At 41.6% G+C, this 21,834-nt stretch overlaps 1 protein-coding gene across 33 annotated transcripts in view; it reads right to left on the bottom strand.

Moving 5' to 3' along the window:
• Nucleotides 1-21,834, bottom strand: part of CALD1 (caldesmon 1) — a 188,017-nt gene that overhangs the window by 33,175 nt on the left and 133,008 nt on the right. For 12 of the 33 annotated variants that reach the window (XM_045495697.1, XM_045495701.1, XM_045495703.1 and 9 more), the window contains 3 exons: nt 6,565-6,711; nt 2,299-3,247; nt 937-1,011 (listed from right to left, as the gene is read on the bottom strand). In XM_045495697.1, the coding sequence (XP_045351653.1) occupies nt 937-1,011; nt 2,299-3,247; nt 6,565-6,711 (1,171 nt within the window). The remainder of the gene's footprint in view (nt 1-936; nt 1,012-2,298; nt 3,248-6,564; nt 6,712-21,834) is intronic. The other 21 variants (XM_045495728.1, XM_045495720.1, XM_045495722.1 and 18 more) reach the window with 2 other exon arrangements.

Here is a 21,834-nt window from a genome sequence, read left to right as displayed (position 1 = left end):
GCATTTAAGCAAATAACCACCTCTCGTGTAATTTTCCCAATATGGATTTTTCTGTTTCTTGACAGATGCCATAATGGGCAGAGAAGTACAGCAAGAGTCATCGGAGCTGGCCCTCTAGAATGACGGCTCAGTTCCATGGGCAAAGAAACTCAAATCTTCCTCCCCTTGATAATTTCCTTCTCCCACGTTTAAGTACTTTGAACTTACTAGATGCTGTCACAATTTTTAGGATTCCTTGGGGCTAACATAAACACAATGGTTAAGATGAGGTCAGGCTTTCTGATGTGGCGTTTTGATTCTGCCAGGGGTAATGACATCCTCTGTGCGGCAGCCTCTGCTCCACTGACTCGTTTACTTACCTACAGTCAAACACCCTGGCACCAGCTCCTGTGTGTGCCTCAGAAATGCAATGCAGAACATTTTGCCAGACTTTTCTTTTGAAAACCAAATACCACCTTCAGTGCATCAAATGTGTTAACTGAGATGTGGGGGGGGGGGGGTGTTTTTCCTTTGGAAAGTTAAATCATTAATCGAAGCCAGTTGGAAATATTCCATAATTGAAATGAAAGTAGGATGGTTCAAGGAGAAAACAATACACATAGAGGTGGAGAAAGTGGGAAAAACTGATCAGAGCAGTGTTTTTCAAGCTTTCTGTGACTCACAGGAAGAAGGACAATTTAAATCATGATGTAATACTGCTTAGAATGCCCTCTGATATCTTCTATTTGATTTCATTTTTTTAAAATGCCCACTGACACAATCAATTACTTTTGAGATGTTCGAAGTTGATGTTACCATTCAATGAATCATGAAGTCAAGCCATAGCTTGAAAAACCCTGGATCACAGGTTATAGTTTTGAGATCGGCAGACATGAAATGTCATGCAACACTGCTCTCGGTTGCTTCATGATTAGGTCATTTGTCAATAATATTTACCTCTTTTTTGAAGGTAGGTTTGTCTTCTTGGGACTTTTCTCTTTTAGCTTGTGCTTTGGCCCCCTTTTCTTCTTCCTTTTTATGTTCAAGAGTGGCAAGGTCACTCGTTTAAAAGAAGCCCTTTCTGGCTTACAAGAGTGAGAGGGTGCTCAGGTCACTTTGCTCGTGCCTTGCGATTTTGCTGACTCAGTGCTCACATAACCCTTGGTGTCAGTGATTCTAAACAGCAACGTGGGATGGTTTCTTTCCACCAAAGTTTTTTCTCGTGTGCCTGCCAGTGTGCACCCTGGACTCTAGCGTGACCTGGTGGTCCTTATGCGTGTTTACAAACCTCGTGTGTGGTTTGGTGCATCTGGTTTCTGATTGTCTCAAATGTAGCTGTGGTCACGAGCCCCGTGTGATGAGCAGGAGTGAAAGACAACTTCAGCACCATGCAGACTTAGTGATGGGGAGTTCTCTCTGCAGAGGTGAATGTGCAAGCATCTCTTTTTTCTTTCTTTCTTTTGTGTGCGTGTGTGGTAAGGGTAGGCGGGGATGCAGGTGGTGGTTAGGTACAGTGCTTTCAATGCAGGCTTGCAGACAGGAAAACATCTTTCATGGTTTGCAAACATTCCCCTCGCCCCCCTTTCCACCCTTCTCAGGCGACATGAATTTATTTGTGTCATCCAGATGGCAAAAGCAGTAAAATGTATGCCCTTAATTACCAGTCAGTTATAAACTGATACCACCTCAGATGAATGGCTTTCTGCAAGTCCACATTAAGTTCAGGTCTACATGATGGCAAATCATGGTTTTGACATATTTTTAATGAAAGTTCCAAATTGGCTCCTTTCCCTCCTTCACTGCCAGCTGATTTCAAGGGGGTTATTTTTGCCTTCTCAAGATGAAATTTCTGACCGTGATTCTTTATGTCACCTTTCCCACCCCAATTTTTAAAATATAATTAATTAAATGCCAAACACGTGGGTATGGGGAGGAGTTATGGTCCTCTTGCCTCATGTAGACCTATGGAGAGAGGTAAGTTGTTAATAGGAATGAATTTAGATGCAGGTGCAGAATTAGAAGTCAACACAGCACCGCCACATTTGTCATCTTTGGGTTAGTTCATTTTTTCTGGTATTTGCAACTAGCAAGCACAGAGCAATTAATTTCTCTCTGGATGGTAAATTTGGTTGATTGAATATTTAACCATCGATCAATTGCTTTGTGCTTACCTATTGCTATGGCCGAAAAAAATGAACGGCTTGCCAAACGGGCAAGCACGCGGGGCTGCAGGAACGTGCCTCGGTCCCAAGTCTGATGTGCATTACATTTCTCGTAAGTCACAGGCATCACACGTTTGGTGCAAAATGTTTACTGTACCTGTTTCTTTTGGACAGCTGTCTGAAGTTTATCTTCTTGTACTTTCTTTTCATTTACCCGTTTCCCTTCTATTTTCTCGTCTACCTTTTCCCCTTTCTGCTTTTTCTCTTGCATTTCTCTTCTGTTCTCTTCTAGCTGCTGGCGTTTTTGCTCTTCTAGCTTAGCTTTCTGTTCTTCCTCCGCCTTTGCCCGCTGCCTCTCCTCCTCTGCTCTTCTCTCTTCCTCCTTAGCCCTCTCCCTCTCGGCCGCCTCCCTCCTTTCTCTCTCTTGGGCAGCTGCTCTTTCTTCTGCTTCAATTCTTGCTTTCTCCTCCGCTACCCTTTGTTCTTCCTCAGCTTTCATTCTTTCTCTTTCTTCTGCTTCCAGCCTGGCCCTCTCTGCCTCGGCTCTCTCCTTTTCTTCCCTCTCCCTCCTTTCATGATGGGCGGCCTCTTCTGACCCCTGCTCCCCCTCCCCCTCTGTTTGAGGCTCTTCTGCACTGGTCTGCCCAGTTGTCAACGGCATTGCCGCGGTTTCTGTTGTTCTGTCTTCTACCGGCCCCTCTACCTGATTTTCTTCAGGGCTCCCCTGCTTTGGCTTCTCTTCCTCCTCTTCCTCCTTTTCCTTTTCTTCCTTCTTTTTCTCCTCAGTGTCCCTCCAGTCATTCTTCTGATAGGACTTTGTGACTATTTCTGTCTCCTCTAGCTCGTATCTTTCTTGGCGACGGTCACTTTTTTCTTCCTTCTCCGCAGCTTCGTTTTCGGCAGTGTTGTTCTGCGTTCTTCTGCTCGGTAGCGACAAGCCTGCGTCTGTGATGGTTGGGTCGAACTCCTTCTGCCGTTCCAGTGCTTCCTGAAGGCGTTTTTGGCGTCTTTCCTCCCGCCGAGCCAGGCGCTCCAGGAACGCGGCCTCGTCATCACCCTCCACCTGGGTGTTTGAGGTGGTCGTCTTGACCTCCTCATCGGCCACACTGTCCAAGAGAAACAAGACAGCTTGGGTCAGCTGGTCAGCTGGATTCTCGTAGCCTGACCCACACCTGAACAGATGCTCCCGGTACCAGGCGCGCGCGCACCCAGGATATCCCTTCGGATAGTATCATAACAGTACATGCCTGCCGGGCTTTCAGCAGACAACACGTGAGTGCCTTTGCTCTTAGTCCTTCTCTGGCCACTGGAGTCTACTCTACTATGCCAGCCGTCAAGCGAAAATGGATGAGCATTAGTGTATAAATACCTCGGCTCCCTCGCCTCTTGAGCTGAATAACTGTGAGGTGCCTTGTTGCACCGGATCTCTGAGTCTCCCAGGGGAGTTGAGCTCCAGATCCCAGCAGCGGTAACTTGCTTGGCAATGAAACCTTTATTTGGTTGCTTTTCCTTCCCTGTTTCACTTTCCCACACTGCTGCCAGTGTTTCCTGGGATCATTTCACAAATGAACTGCCTGTGTTTAAATCTTTTTGCTCCAGAATCTGCTTCCTGGACAACTCAAACTAAGACAAGGACCAAACTGATAAATGAGGGAATTCTTGTAGTATCACCTAGTATTTCCACATATTACCAAGTCATCTAGAATTCTTGAGCTGGATCTGTGGGGCATAAGGCATTTGGAAAGGAAGCAGGTGTACCTTACAGAGTGGGGATGCTATACTAATGCCAGTAACCCCCATGGTAGGGACATCTAACCGTCCACCACAATTCATGCTCCTCCTTCCATTTGTCACGGGGAGGTGACTACCAGTCAAGGATTATATTTCTTGCCCTCCACTCTTCCTTGCATCTAGGTGGAACCATGTGACCAATAATTTCCAATTGAGTGTGAGCATAGGTGATATGTGTAGACCAAGACTATTAAGCAGCAGAAGCACATCCTCTCCCATCTCTGTCTGATGACTTGATCAGAAAACCTCAAAGCCCCAGGAGTAGACAGAGTCACAAAAGGAAAGCTAGTTGGTGATCAGTTCTATTTACTACTCAGAAAAACCCACATTGGACTCATTTATGTTGCCGCATTAAATTACTAAAATTTGGGGCTCATTGTTATGGTGGCTGATATTACCCTAATACATACACCATCTAAATTCTTTGTCAAGATTTCCACAAACAAAGGGTCTCTTGCCCTTCTTCTCTATAGTTGATAAAAAATAGTTATTTGACGTTTGCTAAAAAAGAAAAGAAAATCTCAAAAAACCAGACTGTACCATATCCATCACCGCACTCATTGTTACAGTTCAAGCCAGGGCTGTTGGTCTCCACTGGCAGGAAACAGCCAGTTATGTGATATCAGAAATTGTGACCAGAGTTGGAAGAGTATGTCTTGCCATGTTTAGAAACTCCATTAAATTTCATGGTTCATACTGAACTGGGCCCTTCTGAAGTTCAAGTCCACTTAATTTTGAAAAAAAAAACCACATTTCACATTTAACAATAAGAAATGGCAGAGTAAAGGCTGGATTTTAAACTTTCTTGGCTTTAACCTCTGCTGTAGGACACTGTCTACATGAATTAGACATATATGCATTAAATTTCCCTTAAAATGCAAGCAGTTTAGAATTTAAGGGGAAAATCTACATGTAAGGAACTTTGGATCAACTGAATTCAAACGATTTTTTAAAAGGTACTGCAAATTCCGAAGTGTCAGCTAGATGAAAGTACGCTTGAGTTAAGAGACGAACAGATTCTACTGGATCTTTCTTTGCCTATTTGCAAATCACAACAGCGACCGTCAGTAGAAGTTAAGTACCACTCAGGGTTGCTCAGCCCCAAGGAGAACACTAATTCTTCTTGTGGATAATTAATATATCAGAGATGAATGATAGGTTCTCAGACCTGGATGTACTTTAATGAAAAAGAAGGATTTGTGAATCGATCAACAGCATGAAATAACTACTACTAGTAAATGAAAAAAGAAGAGAAGCCCAAGTAGAAGCAAGATTTTAAAAGCAAGAACACGACTAGTAACTAGTAACTTTTAAGCCACTGTTGATCACTCACTAATAACCAGATTCAGGAAGGGGCCTCAAAATGCCATTTAAAAACTTTTTCTCTCCCTTCCCCTTCAGTTTGAGGATAGAAAAGGCAGCGATGACTATGTAGGCCTCCTCTGTAAAGCTCTGATACCATTTTCCTGATAATAGTTAAAATTAGGTGCTTATCGTATGCAAGGCACTGTGTGTTTTATGTGTATTATAATCTCATTTAAATTTAACAACATTCCTAAGAGAAAGGTATGATTTTCATTTCTATTTAACAGGGAAAGACCAAGGTGGAATTCAGAGCCAGGCAGCGAACATACCCACAACCCCTTTGCTGTATTTCCTCCCTAATTAGGAGCTACTTACCAAGAAACAAGGTCTCTGCCTCTCCACCTAACCAGTAGGTTTCCTTATTGAATCCATTCTGCTTGACAGAATTTAAGACTTTCAGAAATCCATGTACCTGCTCATATTTAGGGTAAAGAGGCCAGACCTGTTTTCCTTCAGATTTTCTATATAGATGGGCTTAAAGGAACTGTATTATTAAAATAAAAATTATTTTTTCTCTCTATCCCGACCCCAAAATATTCTCATCTTTTTTTTTTTTTTGCCTTGGGGCATATAAATTACATATATTCACAAGTGGCGTAATGAACCAGGTGACCTTATATGTGCAAACCTGTAAAGATCCATTTGGAAGAAGTTGAACCTAGTAAGGGTTCTCCACTGTTCTGGTCACTACCAAGGCCTGTATAGGAAAAAACATGCTAGTAAACTTGTAAGCTTGTTCGAATAATTACATTACATTAAGCAGGATTCTGCACCTTGCTGAATATCGTAGTGATCAGAGAATACTGATTCAGGCTGTATATCAGGAAAAATAAGACATTTGCAATTCATGTCTACTTTAAAAATTCAAGTTCTATTTGCTACTGGTAGGCACAAAGGACTAGAAAGCTAATAAAACAGGTATCGATACCCTAAAGAATAAATGTAAATAGTCTTCCTTAAAGATGTAGCCCATTGTATTTAGTAAATAAAGAGATTGCTAAATTATAAAATAAAATAAAACACTTCAATTGGGGTGTGTTTAGGGGATGGGATAGGGGAAGAGAAAGGAGCAGTGGCGTCTGAATGTCCACATCAGTTTGACTGTCCAATCTGATTAGGTGCCTACAATAACCAAAAAATGACTGAGCAAGTTAGACTGGAAAAGAGTGGAGCTGGGCTGAGAAGGGAATGCTTTGCCCAACACGTTCCATTCATCAGGCAGGCTAAGAAGTACCTTAGACATTCTCCATTCCGAAGAGGACAGTACCTGTTCTGGGCATTAACCTCCACCTGGTCGGTCACCTGTCCCAAGGATTCTTCCTCTTGCTTCTGCCGCAGCCTCTCCTGCCGGGCACGGCGGCGCCGCTCCCGGGCGGCCTCCTCCTCATCGTCGTCGTTCCTCTGGTAGGCGATCCTGCAACATCGTGAAGACAACCTCTTGAGTGCGCCAGCTGCTGACCATCTCAATGCTTCTTTGCAGGATCAGCCCTGAGTCCTTTCCTGGGCTTGACCACTGACTGAACCACAGAGCTCTAAATGGATCGTTCCGTTCCATAGACACTTGATCAGAATGGCTTTCAAACTTTTAAGTATCTGAAAAGCAGGAGTCCGCTAGCTAGAGGACAATTTACAATGATCAAATGACAGCTTAAACTAAAAAAATCTACACAAAAGTGGGCTGTGCAGGAAACTGTGGGGTAGCATATTTAGATTTCTTCATTAAGCTCATTACTAGCCTTTTAAGATTTAGGAGCAGAAATCCAAAGCACTGAACCAAAAATAATCAAAACACTTATTGAAAAGATTCAGGATGTTGTATGAATTATTTGTGTAGATACTGTCACAAAGAACAGAAAAGAGTCAAGTTATCAAACCCATATTTTGGCATTAATAAGCCCAAACTGCAAATTAAAATCCAGAGTAGGGTACTCTCTTTGCTTGGATTTTATTTTTTCCTTTTAGTTCCTTTTCAATGGAGAAGGAAGGCGTTATTGACAACTGACAGGATGGCTTCAAAGTCAGTGTGGCTCCCTAAGAGTCCTCTTCCTTTGCTCTAAAACATGCATTAGAATTCTACCAGCCATATGGTGGGCACATCACGGTAGCTCACAGGTAGATAGAAACCTAAGAGGGGCGCCTGGGTGGCGCAGTCGGTTAAGCGTCCGACTTCAGCCAGGTCACGATCTCGTGGTCCGTGAGTTCGAGCCCCGCGTCAGGCTCTGGGCTGATGGCTCAGAGCCTGGAGCCTGTTTCCGATTCTGTGTCTCCCTCTCTCTCTGCCCCTCCCCCGTTCATGCTCTGTCTCTCTCTGTCCCAAAAATAAATAAACGTTGAAAAAAAAAAATTAAAAAAAAAAAAAAGAAACCTAAGAGCTGAGGTGGGCAGAAAAGGCATGGAGAGCTTTGCACACATAGATGTTAGGGAAATTATACAATCACTATCACTATGTTACATCCATTTCTGTTAATACTTCTTTCTTCCCAAATAAAGAACTGGAGCTGGGGAACTACAGATGTCCAAACTCAAGAGGAAATGACCCGTATGGTTACCTTGGCTACTTGTGAGGGAGTGACACATACTGAGATACAGAGTGCCAGGAAGGCAGGGGTAGGCCGGCTGGCCCAGGGCCAAGGTGGCCTGACGGGTCCTTGGGTTGGGATGGAGCTGCATTGAGCAGTGGGCTACTTTTTATACTAGGGAGTTAAAGTGCTCTTATTACAATGTTACTTACATATCTACACATAGAAATCCAGATATGTAAACATTTCATGCTTATAATTCTTATACAATGACAAACCTAAAATAATTTACAAATGGAAGAAAATAAAACAGCAGAACCATATGATTTGTACCAACAATACAAACCTACTATAACTGATGATGGTTTGCTTACGTAAGATTAAAAACGAGACATTTTAAGGCCTAGATCCAGCACTTTATTTCATCGTTTCTATCTTTTGACTTCAATAATATGAATGCTATGGGGGTGCCTGGGTGGTTCAGTTGGTTAAACGTCCAACTCTCATTTTCAGCTCAGGTCATGATCTCACAGATTTGGGAGTTCGAGCCATGCGTTGGGCTCTGCACTGACAGAACAGAAACTGCTTGGGATTCCCTCTCTCTCTCTCTCTCTCTCTCTGCCCTTCCCCTGCTCATGCTGTCTCTGTCTCTCTCAAAATAAGTAAATATACTTAAAAAAAAAAAACACGAATGCTATGAATGTTTTTCACCTAAAAAAACAAGATTAACAATTCCAAAGTTTGGTTGGTTTGTCCTTTGTTACTGCAGAAAATCTGACTTCATACTTACTAAAATCTGCTGGTGTGCAATATTCAAATGCCAATACAAATAAAATGTCACAGTAATTCTATGAAACTGACTGGTTTATTTCTATAGATATGGAGCGAAGGGTGATGTGATGTAGTTGAAAGATGACTAGGGTAGGACTCAGTAAACCTGGTTTCTAGAACTGGTCTCCTACTAGCTTGTGGCCCTTTAACCTGAGTTAAACTCCCTCGCCTGTGAGTGTGTGACAATCAGATGAAATCTGGACATGTCACTGTAAGGCGTTCTACAGTGCAGTATTTTGTTGTTACTGGGGAAGTTCAGCTGAGGAGCTGCTTTGTGAGGAAAGATGAGTTCAATTTTAGACTTGTTGAATTTGAGGTGACAGCATGACATGAATCGAATGTTCCTTTCTAATTCAATCACATTGTAGTTTGCAGTCAGAAGCCCTTCCCAGTGGTTTGGCTTCGGTCTTCAGATTCTTGGCCTAATATTCCTTTGGCTTTCTCAGTAGACAGCTTTAACCACAGCAGGGAGAATGAGTCCTTAATAAGTGCTTCCCAAGCTAATCAAACAGAAAGGCTTGATTTGCTCTTCTGCGTTTCTCCATCAGCCGTGAGGTCTTGGCTACTACTTGGGGCCTTTCTTTTCCAAAACAAGCAAGAGACATATAAGCCCCATCTGAGACATCCTGTGCTGGAAACAAGCTCCCTCACCCCTACTTCTCCTAAATGGAACCTCGCGTGAAGCCCTCAGCTTCCCACTCTACTTGAACAATTTGAGATGTTACTGCCTTCCTCCTCCGGCCTACCCAACGTGCTTCATGGCTGGAAGTTGCTGGCTTGCACCTCTGGCGTGAACTACATTTGCCATCTATCCGGGCCAGGCCACACTCAACCTTTCTTCGGCTTGGATTTCTCCTCGGAGGAGTGGCCTGACAACTGGACCACCCTAGGTCTCTTCTAGCTCTTCTCGCTTGGTACTCTTGGTACCCAACCTTGGTAGCTCCTTACCTAGCATCCACAGTTACCAGGGCTAGATTTTTAAGGATCTGTTATGAGCACTAATAAAGAAACATATTAAAGTCGTTTTCAAAGTTAAAAACAAACAAGGAGCCAAAATGCTTTCCTGGCATTTTAAATCACAACATGCCCTGTTGCTGGCTTAGTCACAGACCATATGACTATTTACTAAACTTTATCAGTAAAGTTTATTAATTATTTACTATTGTTAGTAAAGTTTATTAAACTTATTGAAGTTTGTTAATTTATTTCGAGAGAGACAGAGACAGCATGAGCAGGGGAGGGGCAGCGAGAGAGGGAGAGAGAGAGAATGCCAAGCAGGCTCCATGCTGCCAGCATAGAGCCTGATGCAGGGTGTGAACCTGTGAAGCCGTGAGTTCACGACCTGAGCCAAAACCAAGAGTCAGACACTTAACTGACGGAGCCCTTCGGGCACACCTAACCACTTGACTTTATAAGTCAAGTGTGTGCCAATGACTGGGTATGTGTGGAAATTCCTCAACTCTGAGACTCCCTCCGTGAGCCTCAGTAGTTTCTTAGCTTTTAGGCCTCTCTCATAGCAGCTTACCCTTCACACTACTACCACAGGTTTATTGCTTTTCTTTCAAAACGGACAACTTAATTTGTTTCATTTTTTTCGGATTCTAAAAGTAACATACATTTCTTATTTGCTTCAACCAGACAAGAGCAGATGTATAAAAGAGAAAGTGAAAATCAGCTCCCTTATCACACCTTACCTGATATGTCCATATCAGACATGGGCACCAATGATATCCGATGTATTTTACCAGACATCTTGTTATGCACACACAGATACGTTTACTGTTAACGAAGTGGGATTGTGTGATACCTATCATTTCGTAAATGGTTTCTTTACTTTATTTGTGACTGTTTTCAACACATTAGCCAAATATAATTTTCAATAGCAACACAGTACTCTATGTATAGATGTGCATAGTAGTTACATGGATGTAACTATAATATAACCTATTATCTACAGATGGACAGTTAAGATTTTTCCAACTTTATGGTCTTATTAATGAGGCCGCAAAGGACATCATTCTAGATATACTTTGTCACTTGTTCAACAATTTATCCAGGAAGAATTCTCAGAAGCTAGCATTTCAGAATTTAAGAGGATCCTGATTTATATACTGAGATAAAAACAAAATGTTAACATTTCTCATTTCCCACACACCAGATTTAAACATATGTGAAATGCTGCTGACTAGTAAAAATCATATCTAACTGCCCACTGGATTGTAATAAAAGGGTACCAATCCCTTTGTTCCTTCTGTGAAACCTCACCAGATGCCGGCACTGACCAGTCTAATGGTGTTCTGCACTCTGCAGAGACAACCACCGTTCCCAGATGTCTTGGGAATGTGGGACTCATGATTCCCCTGAATCATCTGAGAACGATTAAACTATGTTTACTGGAGATTTAACCATTTTGTTGAAATCCATTCTTCTTTAAAAAAAATTTTTTTTAATGTTTGTTTTTGAGAGAGAGAGAGAGAGAGAGAGAGAGAGAGAGAGAGACGGAGACACAGAATCCAAAGCAGGCTCCAGGCTCTGAGCTGTCAGCACACAGCCTGACACGAGGCTCGAACTCACAGACCGTGAGACCATGACCTGAACCGAAGTCGGATGCTTAACCAACTGAGCCACCCAGGCGACCCCGATCTATTCTTCTAAAATACTGGTAATTCGCAAATGATAGCTAAGGCACCTCTATTAAATAAAAATTTCTGATTGGCCAGCATACATGATTTCCACGCTGGGTGGAAGCAGGTTTACTCTGGAGTATTATGCTTTGTTTCTTGCTAACTACCTTTGCTCATCTCTTGGAAAGCACCTCGTGAAAATATGATCGGCTCTGCTGCAGGAAGGCCAGTGCTGCTGGTAGCAAAATGGCTCATCAAATATTTGGAAAGGAGAGTGTGTGTGTGTGTGTGTGTGTGTGTGTGTGTGTGTGTGTGTGAATAAGTGTTAAAAAATCTCAGAAGTCCATAAAAATTACATGATGTTATTTGATTGTGTCAGTGCTATGAAAAAAGTAGAGAGAGCTGGCTTTTCTTTCATTCCCAGAACCACCAGCTTAAAGGCTCTGGTGTTAAAAGAAAAAACAGGATTCTGAAGTGGGAAAACTTTCTTGGAATGCTGTGGCTTTCGCACCAAAGACGTTTTAAGCTTTTACCGCTAGAGCTCAAGAGCCTCAGTATATCCAAGTAACAAGATAATCATGTTACATGCTGTGCCTTTTAGACAGAAAGTGCAAACAAAGAGAAGTACTGAAGAATGGCACATAAGGAAATCACTGAGAATCGGGGTCTACATTTGGACGGGCCAGGGTCTCAGTGTATACTAGATGAGAGAAAGAGGAAGTGGGGAAGCTTCCATAGTAAGACACTGGGGCAAGGCACTAGTTTTCATCTTGCCCCTGGGCTCCCCTCACCCTCTCGTCTCCATAAAATATTTCTCAAGACTTGCACAACATTGACAAAATTCTTAGAATTTCACCTACAGCATAGGCTGTTTCATTTTGTTTTTACCCTGTGTTCCCCACAGTTTGAAGAGCATTACCCCTATCTCCTTTCATTTTGTCTTTTCTTCCATTTTGCTACTTTCTGAGTTAAGACCACAGTACATCCTTAAAGTTTTCAAGTAAAAATGCTGGCAATGTATTTTATTAACAAAACAAGATCTCTTATCAGGAAATCATGTTCAAAAATAAAATAAGAAAAAGCAATAACCATTTTTTATGGAGGGGGAGGGAGTTGACTTTATTACATGTTTAGGATTAAAGACCTGGAGAGAATGAAAAAGAAGCATGGGTGAGTCTATAATGAGTACAAATTTACTTATTTTATGTTGACAGTCACAATACTAGTCTGGTTAGCCACACAGTCAATCAAGTTTGGATGTGCAATCTTGCTATTCTATTTTTTTTTTTACATACATGGTATATATAATTATTTTGCAATTCAAAAAAATTTAATAATATATTTGACGATTTTCTAAATCAGTTCACCAAGATATAACTTATTCTCAGTCATCTACTACACAGGATCCCAGTTTATTTAACCATTTCCTATTGCCCTACATTTGGATTTTTCCTAGTTTTTCTCTATTGGATACTGCACTGTTGTACTCCTATGTTTTTATAGGGCAGATACTGGGAAGTGGAATAGTATATGTTCATTTAAATTTAAGATCCTGGGGTGCCTGAGTGGCTCAGGTCATGACCTACCAGTTCGTGGGTTCGAGCCCTGCATCGGGCTCTGTGCTGACAGCTCAGACCCTGGAGCTGCTTCAGATTCTGTGTCTCCCTCTCTCTCTGCTGCTCCCCTGCCTGCGCTCTGTTTCTCCCTCTCAAAAATAAATAAATGTTAAAAAAAATTTTTTTAGATAAAAGACTGTGGGATCGGTCTTCACAGTAGTTCCAAGTTGCTCCTAGTGACAGTTCCCATGCTCTTTCCCCTCAAATGACCAAGTCAGATCAACATACATTAAGACAGTCCACTGCTAACTGATAGGGCCAGAGAAAATATTGAATCTTCTCTATCTTGTATAGCCGTGGTTTCTAACATTTTAAGAATGTGGATCCTTTTAAAATATCAAGAAACATTAAGATATTATGACAATTGCTCATATTTTTGTTATTTACTAATAAAATGCTGTATAAAGTGTCTATAAATTCAATACACAAAAGGTAATCTGTATCTTATAAACCACTGCATTTATATATATCTGAAGAATAGTCTTTCATACCTGAAGTAGCTATTTATCAAACAATAGACTACAGAAAATACTTGGTGTGGATATGAATCTTGGAATCTCTTTATCTCCCTTTCCTTCCTTCCCTTCCTTCCTTCCTTCCTTCCTTCCTTCCTTCCTTCCTTCCTTCCTTCCTTCCTTCCATGTTTATTTATTCTTGAGAGAGCATAAGAGGAACAGAGGACCAGAGGATCCAAAGCGGGCTCTGCACTGACAGCAGCAAGCCCAATGTGGGTCTAGAACTCATGAACCACAAAATTGAGTTGAAGTCAGATGTTCAACTGACTGAGCCACCCAGGTGCCCCTGGGAATCTCTATCAATAACTTCACCACTAGAGAACCACTGGGGTACAGAAAGAGATTACAAGAGCACCAATGAGCAGACTCTGAATTGTCACCTTCAAAGTTTTTTTTGATAAAAAAATTTTTTTAATGTTTATTTATTTTTCAGAGGTGGGGGAGGGAGGGAGAGAGAAGGAGACACAAAATCTGAAGCAGGCTCCAGGTTTCTAGCTGTTAGCACAGAGCCTGACATGGGGCTTGAACCTATGAACCGTGAGATCACGACCTGAGCTGAAGTCAGACGCTCAACCAACTGAGTCACCAGGTACCCCTACCCCTTTTTTGTTTTTCAACATTCCTCATGCTTGATAAGCATACATGCAGATACATACACAGACCCTCAGGTAAAGTGAGGAAAACTAAAGAGAAAATAAAAGGCTCAAGGCACTAAGATGAGGCCTATTTATTTCAGACTTTTTTGCTTGTTTTTAATATGGAACGCTTCATGTTCCTTGTGCGAGGCCATGCTACTCTGCTCTATATAATTGTAGTTTTAGTATATGTGCTGCAAAAAGGAGCACTATTTATTAAAGATTTAGAGAGGTTCCCATTCAGATCAGTTTCCAAGCTTCTGTGTTTTCCTTAACTGTCTGTGCCACATTCCTATATTTTAAAAAGAGAATACTGCATCTCAAGTTCCAGCAGACTGAATAAATTCACCACCTTAAAGAAGGAATCCTACCAGTAGTTGGCTGTTTGCAAATTCACAATAACTTGTAGGCCAGTAGATAGTTGGCTGAACCCTCAGATCCGCTCTCCCCTCCCTGCATCCCACACGACTTTCACTTTCATATAAGGAGCTGTTCAACAGAAGGTGGCTTTGGTTGAGAGGGCGATTCTAGGTTGTAACTGAGACACTCAACCCCAACATGGTCCTATCCCCAGCTTTCTGCAGCTCTGCACTCCCCACATAGGCCAGACCCAGGAGAAGACCCCAAGGAAAAACAACTTCTTAGTCAATTACTTTTCTCTGATTTCCCTCGTTCTTGGTTCTGCTAAGGTCATTGTCTTAACCTGGGTCTTAATATGGGATCCAACTTAAAGAGTTAAAACCTCATGTGGGTTGCAAATGTACTCATCAACTATTAGACAAAATGACTCATACATACTTTCATTATTCTTTTTCTTTTTTTTTTTTTCTTTTTTTTTTCAACGTTTTTATTTATTTTTGGGACAGAGAGAGACAGAGCATGAATGGGGGAGGGGCAGAGAGAGAGGGAGACACAGAATCGGAAACAGGCTCCAGGCTCTGAGCCATCAGCCCAGAGCCTGACGCGGGGCTCGAACTCATGGACCGTGAGATCGTGACCTGGCTGAAGTCGGACGCTTAACCGACTGCGCCACCCAGGCGCCCCTCATTATTCTTTTTCATGTACCAAAAACCCTGGTGATTTTCTTTCAGAATATGAAATGCAAGCAGATTCTTTAAACGTATCCAGTCAGCTCTGTGAACTGCTCAAAAGCTCTTAGCAAAATCTCAGGCAATGCTGTGATCAGGAGGGAAAGACCATGCTACTGAAATGACTCATATTTGCCCTGCAGATTTACTGTATGTTTGAAAGTTAAGAGGTTTATAGCAACATTCCAGGCTCTTAAATATGATTTTGTTTGTATGTGGTGTCTGAAAAAATGTTGTGGTTTCACTTAATGCACATAAAGCCCAATTCTGAATGTTTTTCCCTTGAATTCCTTAAAGAAAGGCATTAAGAAATGACAATGGAGAAGAAAAATCAAGAAAATAAAAATATTTTTTCAAGGCAGAATATGTTTAGAAATGGATTAATAGCTAATAGTCAATTGGTCGGTTAGTAATTAATATATGATAGAATGAAAGAAAGTTCCTTTGATTTAGAGTATATATATTTACAAATATTTTAATCTATCATTTATATATTATATATTTTAATTTATTATTTATTTTATGTATGTATATATTTATATTACATATATATGTATATATATTTCTTTTTTGGTAGGGAAAGAAGGTAAAAATAAGCTGAATTTCATTGTATAATTCATTGCTATATCAGTGGTATGCCTTTTGCTAGGGTGAGGGCATATATGGGAATAGTATATCACTCTGAAGGAATTTACCCAGGAAGAGAGGTATGCTCTATTCCATCTATTTCCCTTCTCCCACCCCATCTCTACCCGCCCCCCCACCCAGCTTTTGAGAATTACTAAAGTTTGCATACCAACCAGAAGTTTTGGATCCCGATAGTAAAACTGTGTGCCCACATCACTTAGTGTTTTTTCTTTTTAAGTTTATTTATTTATTTTGATAGAGAGCATGCACATGCGAGCAGGGGAGGGGTAGAAAGAGAGGAAGAGAGAGAATCCCAAGCAGGCTCAGCACTGACAGCACAGAGCCTGATGTGGGGCTCGATCTCAGGAACTGTGAGGTCATGACCTGAACTGAAACCAGGATCTGATGCTTAACCGACTGAGCCAACCAGGACCCCCCGCCTTTAGTGTTCTTATATATGTCCTCGATGCAAGCTATCACCACCTGCCTTCCATATGCTTTATACAACGGTGACATTCCATAATCACATGCCTTTTATAACCACAGACCATGATGGGGAAACATGTGCTGCACAGGAGAAAAAAACCTCAGACAGTGAAAGAAAAACCTCTTCACTTGTCTGTGCACACTACTGCAGCTAGCTGATTCTTAGCATCATTGTGATTGCAATGTCCTATTGAATAAATACATCAGGTCTGACTGATCGTGTATGGTTAGAAGAGACCTGGGAGTGCTGTAAGTTCTGATTCTGACTTGGGTTGTATGGCTAACTTAGGGCTTATGGGAACACAGTTCCCAGAATGGTCCTGCCCTATGGTCTGCAGACCCCTAAGTTTAGAGACTCATTTCTAAATCGATGCAGGTAGTCACAGGAATTTTTTAAAATATGGATTCTAATTGTTTGGAATCAATATTTTAAATTAAGCAGATGTTTAACATAACATATCTCGCACCTGTAAATGAGTGTCTACTAAGTATAATACATGATTACTTTATTTTTTTATTTGATTATTCTTTTTTTCATGTCTATTTATTTTTGAGAGAGAGTGAGAAAGACAGAGTGTGAGTGGGGGAGGAGCAGAGAGAGACAGGGAGCCACAGAATCCGAAGCAGGCTCCAGGCTCTGAGCTGTCAACACAGAGCCCAACACAGGGCTCAAACTCGTGAACCATGAGATCGAACTCAGACGCTTAACCAAGTGAGCCACCCAGGCACCTGTATTTTTTTTATTTGAGAGAGAGAGAGAGTGAGTTCGAAGTAAACTCCACGCTCAGTGCGGAGCCCGAGGTGAGGCTCGATCCTACCACCCTGAGATCATGGCCTGAGCTGAAATCAAAAGTCAGATACTCAGCTAACTGAGCCACCCAGGCACCCTTCTATCTATTTTTAAATACCTACAAATAACCTCTGACCCAAATTTTGGATTATTTTAATTATTCTCTTACTTTGCTTTGTAGTTTTACTCCCAAGGTATGCATCCCTAAGAAATTTATTTTTTAGTTTTGCCTTCTTTCAACTTTACATAATCATCCTATATGCATTCTATGATTGGTTTCTTTCATAAAACTATGTGTTTCTGAGATTGATCTGGGCTTCTATGAATGGCTGTAGTTTATAATGATAGATGAGGCACAGTGTTTCCAAAATATATCTTGAGACTGGGGTTAATATCTAATTCTTCATGCAGTTGGTACCATTTTCTTTTTGAAAGTCCATAAGTGGTTAGTGATATGCAGTAGAAATAAATGAATAGAATCTGGATTTACTTTCTTATAGAATTGCTATTTTTATTTTGAAAGGAAGAAAGCATCTGTCAAACCTATTTAGTACAGATTTTGGAGGAATAATTCCATGACAGCTTCCTGAGGTTAAACTAAAATCTCTTTATTTTGTCACAAACAGGACTGCATTTGCACCCTTCCCGCTGTCCCACTCTGTTAAAACAATAAGCTCGGTCAGATACAAACAGATAACTGTTTCCTTTATAAATGTTTAGAAAGTGTAGGTATGGAAAGTGGGTTGATGATGGAGAAGATCTGTTTTGCTCCTCACTTGGTTATTCAAGTTAAACCTTGGTCAAAATGAACGAAAAGGAGTAAAAGAAATGTTTAAGTGGTCAGTTAGAGAATTAAACTAACCAAACTTTCCTCTCTTTCAACTCTTATTCAAGTGGTATAAAACATGGCTAACAGAGATAAACCCATTTACTGTGTTTTCATAAATATTACCTTTTCTTCATCGTCAGCGTAGCATTCTTTGTCTAATAAGAAATCTTACATAATAAGAACCTTAAATAAATATGGTCATTAATAAATGTAGGCTTTTAAAAATGTTGCCAATCAAAAGTAAAAGCTGATTTGGGGCTGTTTCCTGACCGCTGTACCTATTAAAGAACAATCTTGCTTTAATGCGCACAGTAGATGTGGACAATCAAGCTTGCGCTTAATTTTTTTTCAAGTACAACATGTTAAACCAATTCAGACGGAGGGTGTCTATGACTGGGAACACTACATTTTGCCGGTTCTTTCTTTGGCATATAGATCTGGACCCAGATGTACAGCTGGCGTTCTGAACCACTGCCTCAGAGCAGGCTGCAGGGAGACCCCCACACTCCCACTGGCCACCTTGGAGTAACTGCATCTGACCACAGATACATATCCAAGCAGGTTCTCTTCATAGTCAAAGACTTCACATCCCAGGAGCAGAAACTCCCCTTTCCATCTGTGAATGTCAAACTAGGAACCCATTTTAGAGGAGTCTTAAATTTAGTGTGATCTAGAAGTTCAAGTCTCACCCCCAAATTCGAAATATTTGTGTGACGTGGTACAAAGGTCCGTCATTTCACGTGGTGGAGCTTCAAAAGTACGGCGCTGCTATCACACTGGTAAACATTTGACAAAAGGAATGAAGTTACTGGAAAAACAAAAACAAGATGTCCTTAAGTGGAGATTATGAACCTGTGACTAATTAAAGGGAATCCCTGTCAGGGGAAAGCGGTATTGCAGACCTGCCGATGGAAATGGGACATGGCGTGTGGATACTGCTAACTGGAGTCACATGTCCTGTGTCAGCTGAGGGGACTCTCAGCATCCCGGCTAGACAGGCAGTGCTTACTGCAGGAAAATTTATGGGTAATGGATTTTCATAACAGGCCTTTTATGATCCTCTCCTCCCCCAAAAGTACCCTCTGGAGCTTTTCTGCTTCCACACTCATTTTTCTTAATTGGAAAAAGATTTACTGTTCATTTCCTCTTTCCCGGCACTCTCTGTTGGATCCATTTCTTTCCGTTCCGGTGGCACAGCCTCCCATCTCCTCCACCACCACTCCCGGCCCCCCCAGCCCCCCGCCGCTTTTGTCCAGAGAAAGCTCCACTATACTGATAAATATGACACCGGAGCATTGTTTCTAGCACCTCTGCGGAAATATGTGACTGTCACTTTAACAAGAAAGCATATTTTGGGGGTGATTACTTCCTCCCTGACTCCAGAGGTATTGCACAAAGTCACCTAACATCCAGCTGGCTCATAGCTCCCCTCCAAGTGCTAGAACTGCAAAGTTTTGTTTACAAGTGGTAGCAAATAGAAAGACAAACCTTGAGTGGAGACAGGAAATGGAAAATGACGGGCCAAATCCTGGATGTTTGGCCCTTTGGAAAGAACATTTATACTTGCAGGGGGACTTGGGAGCCAACCATTGCTAATGGGTCCAACCTCCCTACTGTTGGGAAAAGAAGTCAAGGAGTTTGCCCTACACTTGGTGGATCATCTTCCTAAGTCAACAGAAACCTTACCTAACACCGGGCCTGCTCACTGCAGAGGGAAAAAAGCAAACACCTATTTGTTTTGACTTGGTTAAAAGCCAGCCTGAACAAACCAAACCAAATAAAAACCTTCCAAGCTTAAAGACTCCCTTTGAGTTCACAGAAGACCCCTATACAAATGAGAATATTTTAATAGAGGAATATTAAATAACGAAGCACCTATATTTGTGTGTGTTAACTGAATCAGAATCACAAACAGCTTAAGAATAGGACAGCCAAGGGCTCTGACAGAGGGAGACGTGGGCACTGGAGGCACTCTCGTACAACACTTAAATTACTCAAGGGGATCTGTCGCATACCAGCAGACTTCTATCCCAACAATAGATTATCAACCAACAAGGCTTATGCTGTCTTCTGACTAGTTCCTTAAAACTGTTCCCTGGTTCAGGAAGCACTGCTTCAGTAGGGGAGATAACTGACTTTACTCTGCACATATCAGATTTTCTCACAAGAAATTACAAAGTTATAGCACTGGCATTGGCTTATAGGTTTCAAATCCAGTGTACATCCCTCTCCCCAAAGTGGTGATCCATGTGGAACGTAAACTTTGAGGGGAAGCCAGTTAAATTCAGGGGGGTACATCAGGGTAGGGAAGTCTGGGAAGCAAAAGGGGCTGCATGACGGGCCGAGATTCTGAGGATGACATAGTGGGGCTGTGTCAGATACGAAGGTAGAGTCTTAACTGGGGGTAGTAGGAAACTGCAACCTGACACTGGGGTGACCAGAATTGGCATGTCCATTCAACAGCGAATTTACTGAGCACCTACCCTGGTCAAGCCACTGAAAGTAGAAACCAAGGTGAATTAAACTCCTGCAAGGAGTTTCTAATCTGGTAGGGAAATGTAACAGCAGAAAAATGGGGTAAATATCAGAGGACACTTACTGGTACAATGATCTCAAGTTTAGAGGAAGAAGAAGATACCTCCAGCTGACGGATCAGAGAAGGCTTCACAGGGCAAGTGGTATCTTTTAGGACTGGGGGATGGGGGCAATGGAAGAGGCCCTTTCCACATGCACACAGAGCTCAAATGGCAAGGTTGCAGAGTCAGGAAATATGGACATGGAAAAGCAAACAATTCAGTCTGGCCGGGGCTGGGAGTGCATGAAGGGCATTAGTGAAGCTCCAATTGTGCTTGGCATACACAGGCCAGCTCCTAATAACTGAAAGAGTAAACCAAACATTTTACAAAGCTTAAGGAGAGAGGCTCCCTCCATGGCAGTGACCCTAGGCAGCACACAGGGAGGATTTCCTAGCTTTAGTCTCCACTCCAGGTATTTCATTCACTCTGCAGCTTTCCCAAGAAATAAAGGGCCAGCAACCCAATATCAAGGGCTCCATAAATCTTAGCTGCAGGAGGAGACTACTTTGTTCAGCAAATCCGACAATCATTTACAACAGTAGCACTATAAAGGATCCTTCAAGAGCGATAAGCTATGAACTTTCAAGTTTTTAGAATGGCATTTTTGTCCTTTCTTATTTTGGCCACCTTCTCCACTGTCTTGTACTCACTTTGCCCACAGAGTTAAGTCAGATTTTCACCTATTCTGTTTGTAAATCAGATCCTAGGTAAAATCCACTACTGTGGCAAGGTGGTGAGATATTAGGACCATAGCATAAGTAAGCAAACTAGAAGGGATTTTGGAGGTTATTTTCAATCCAAGATCCACATTATATATGTGGAAACCTAGGGTCTAAGAGGTGAACTGATTCACGGAAGTAATTACAAAATCAAGATGAGATGCAGGTCTTTTAGTTCCCATCACTGTTTTCTTTCTAACCAAAGACACTGTATGAGCTTTCTGTAGATTAACAAATAGCTTCAGCCATCTAAGCCAGGGCCTGACAAACTATGGCCCAAGGACCAATCAGCCCACATTCTGTTTTTGTAAATAAAGTTTTATGGGAATGTAGCCATGCCCATACTGTCTATGGCTGCTTTCACACGTCAATTCCAGAGTTGAGTAATTATGACAGAGGGCTTATTTGCCACAAATTTGAAAACATACTATCTAGCCCTTCACAAAAAAAGTTTATTGATTCCAGATCTAAGCCAACAGTCTCAAAAATTTTTATCGTGTACTCCTATCAGTTAAAAAATTAAGCATACACACACACACACACACACACACACACACATTCATTTATTTATAGTGCTGTCCTAAGTGTTTATAGATTTATATAACACAAACAGAAATTTTAAAAGGGTAGAACAAAACAAAAAAACCCCAATAAGTAATGTTTAATTTTTTAATGTTCATAA

This window comes from Leopardus geoffroyi, chromosome A2, assembly GCF_018350155.1.
Source record: "Leopardus geoffroyi isolate Oge1 chromosome A2, O.geoffroyi_Oge1_pat1.0, whole genome shotgun sequence".
Classification (NCBI taxonomy): domain Eukaryota; kingdom Metazoa; phylum Chordata; class Mammalia; order Carnivora; family Felidae; genus Leopardus; species Leopardus geoffroyi.
Note: the sequence above shows the minus strand (reverse complement) of the source record. Positions and strands in the feature narration are given on the sequence as shown.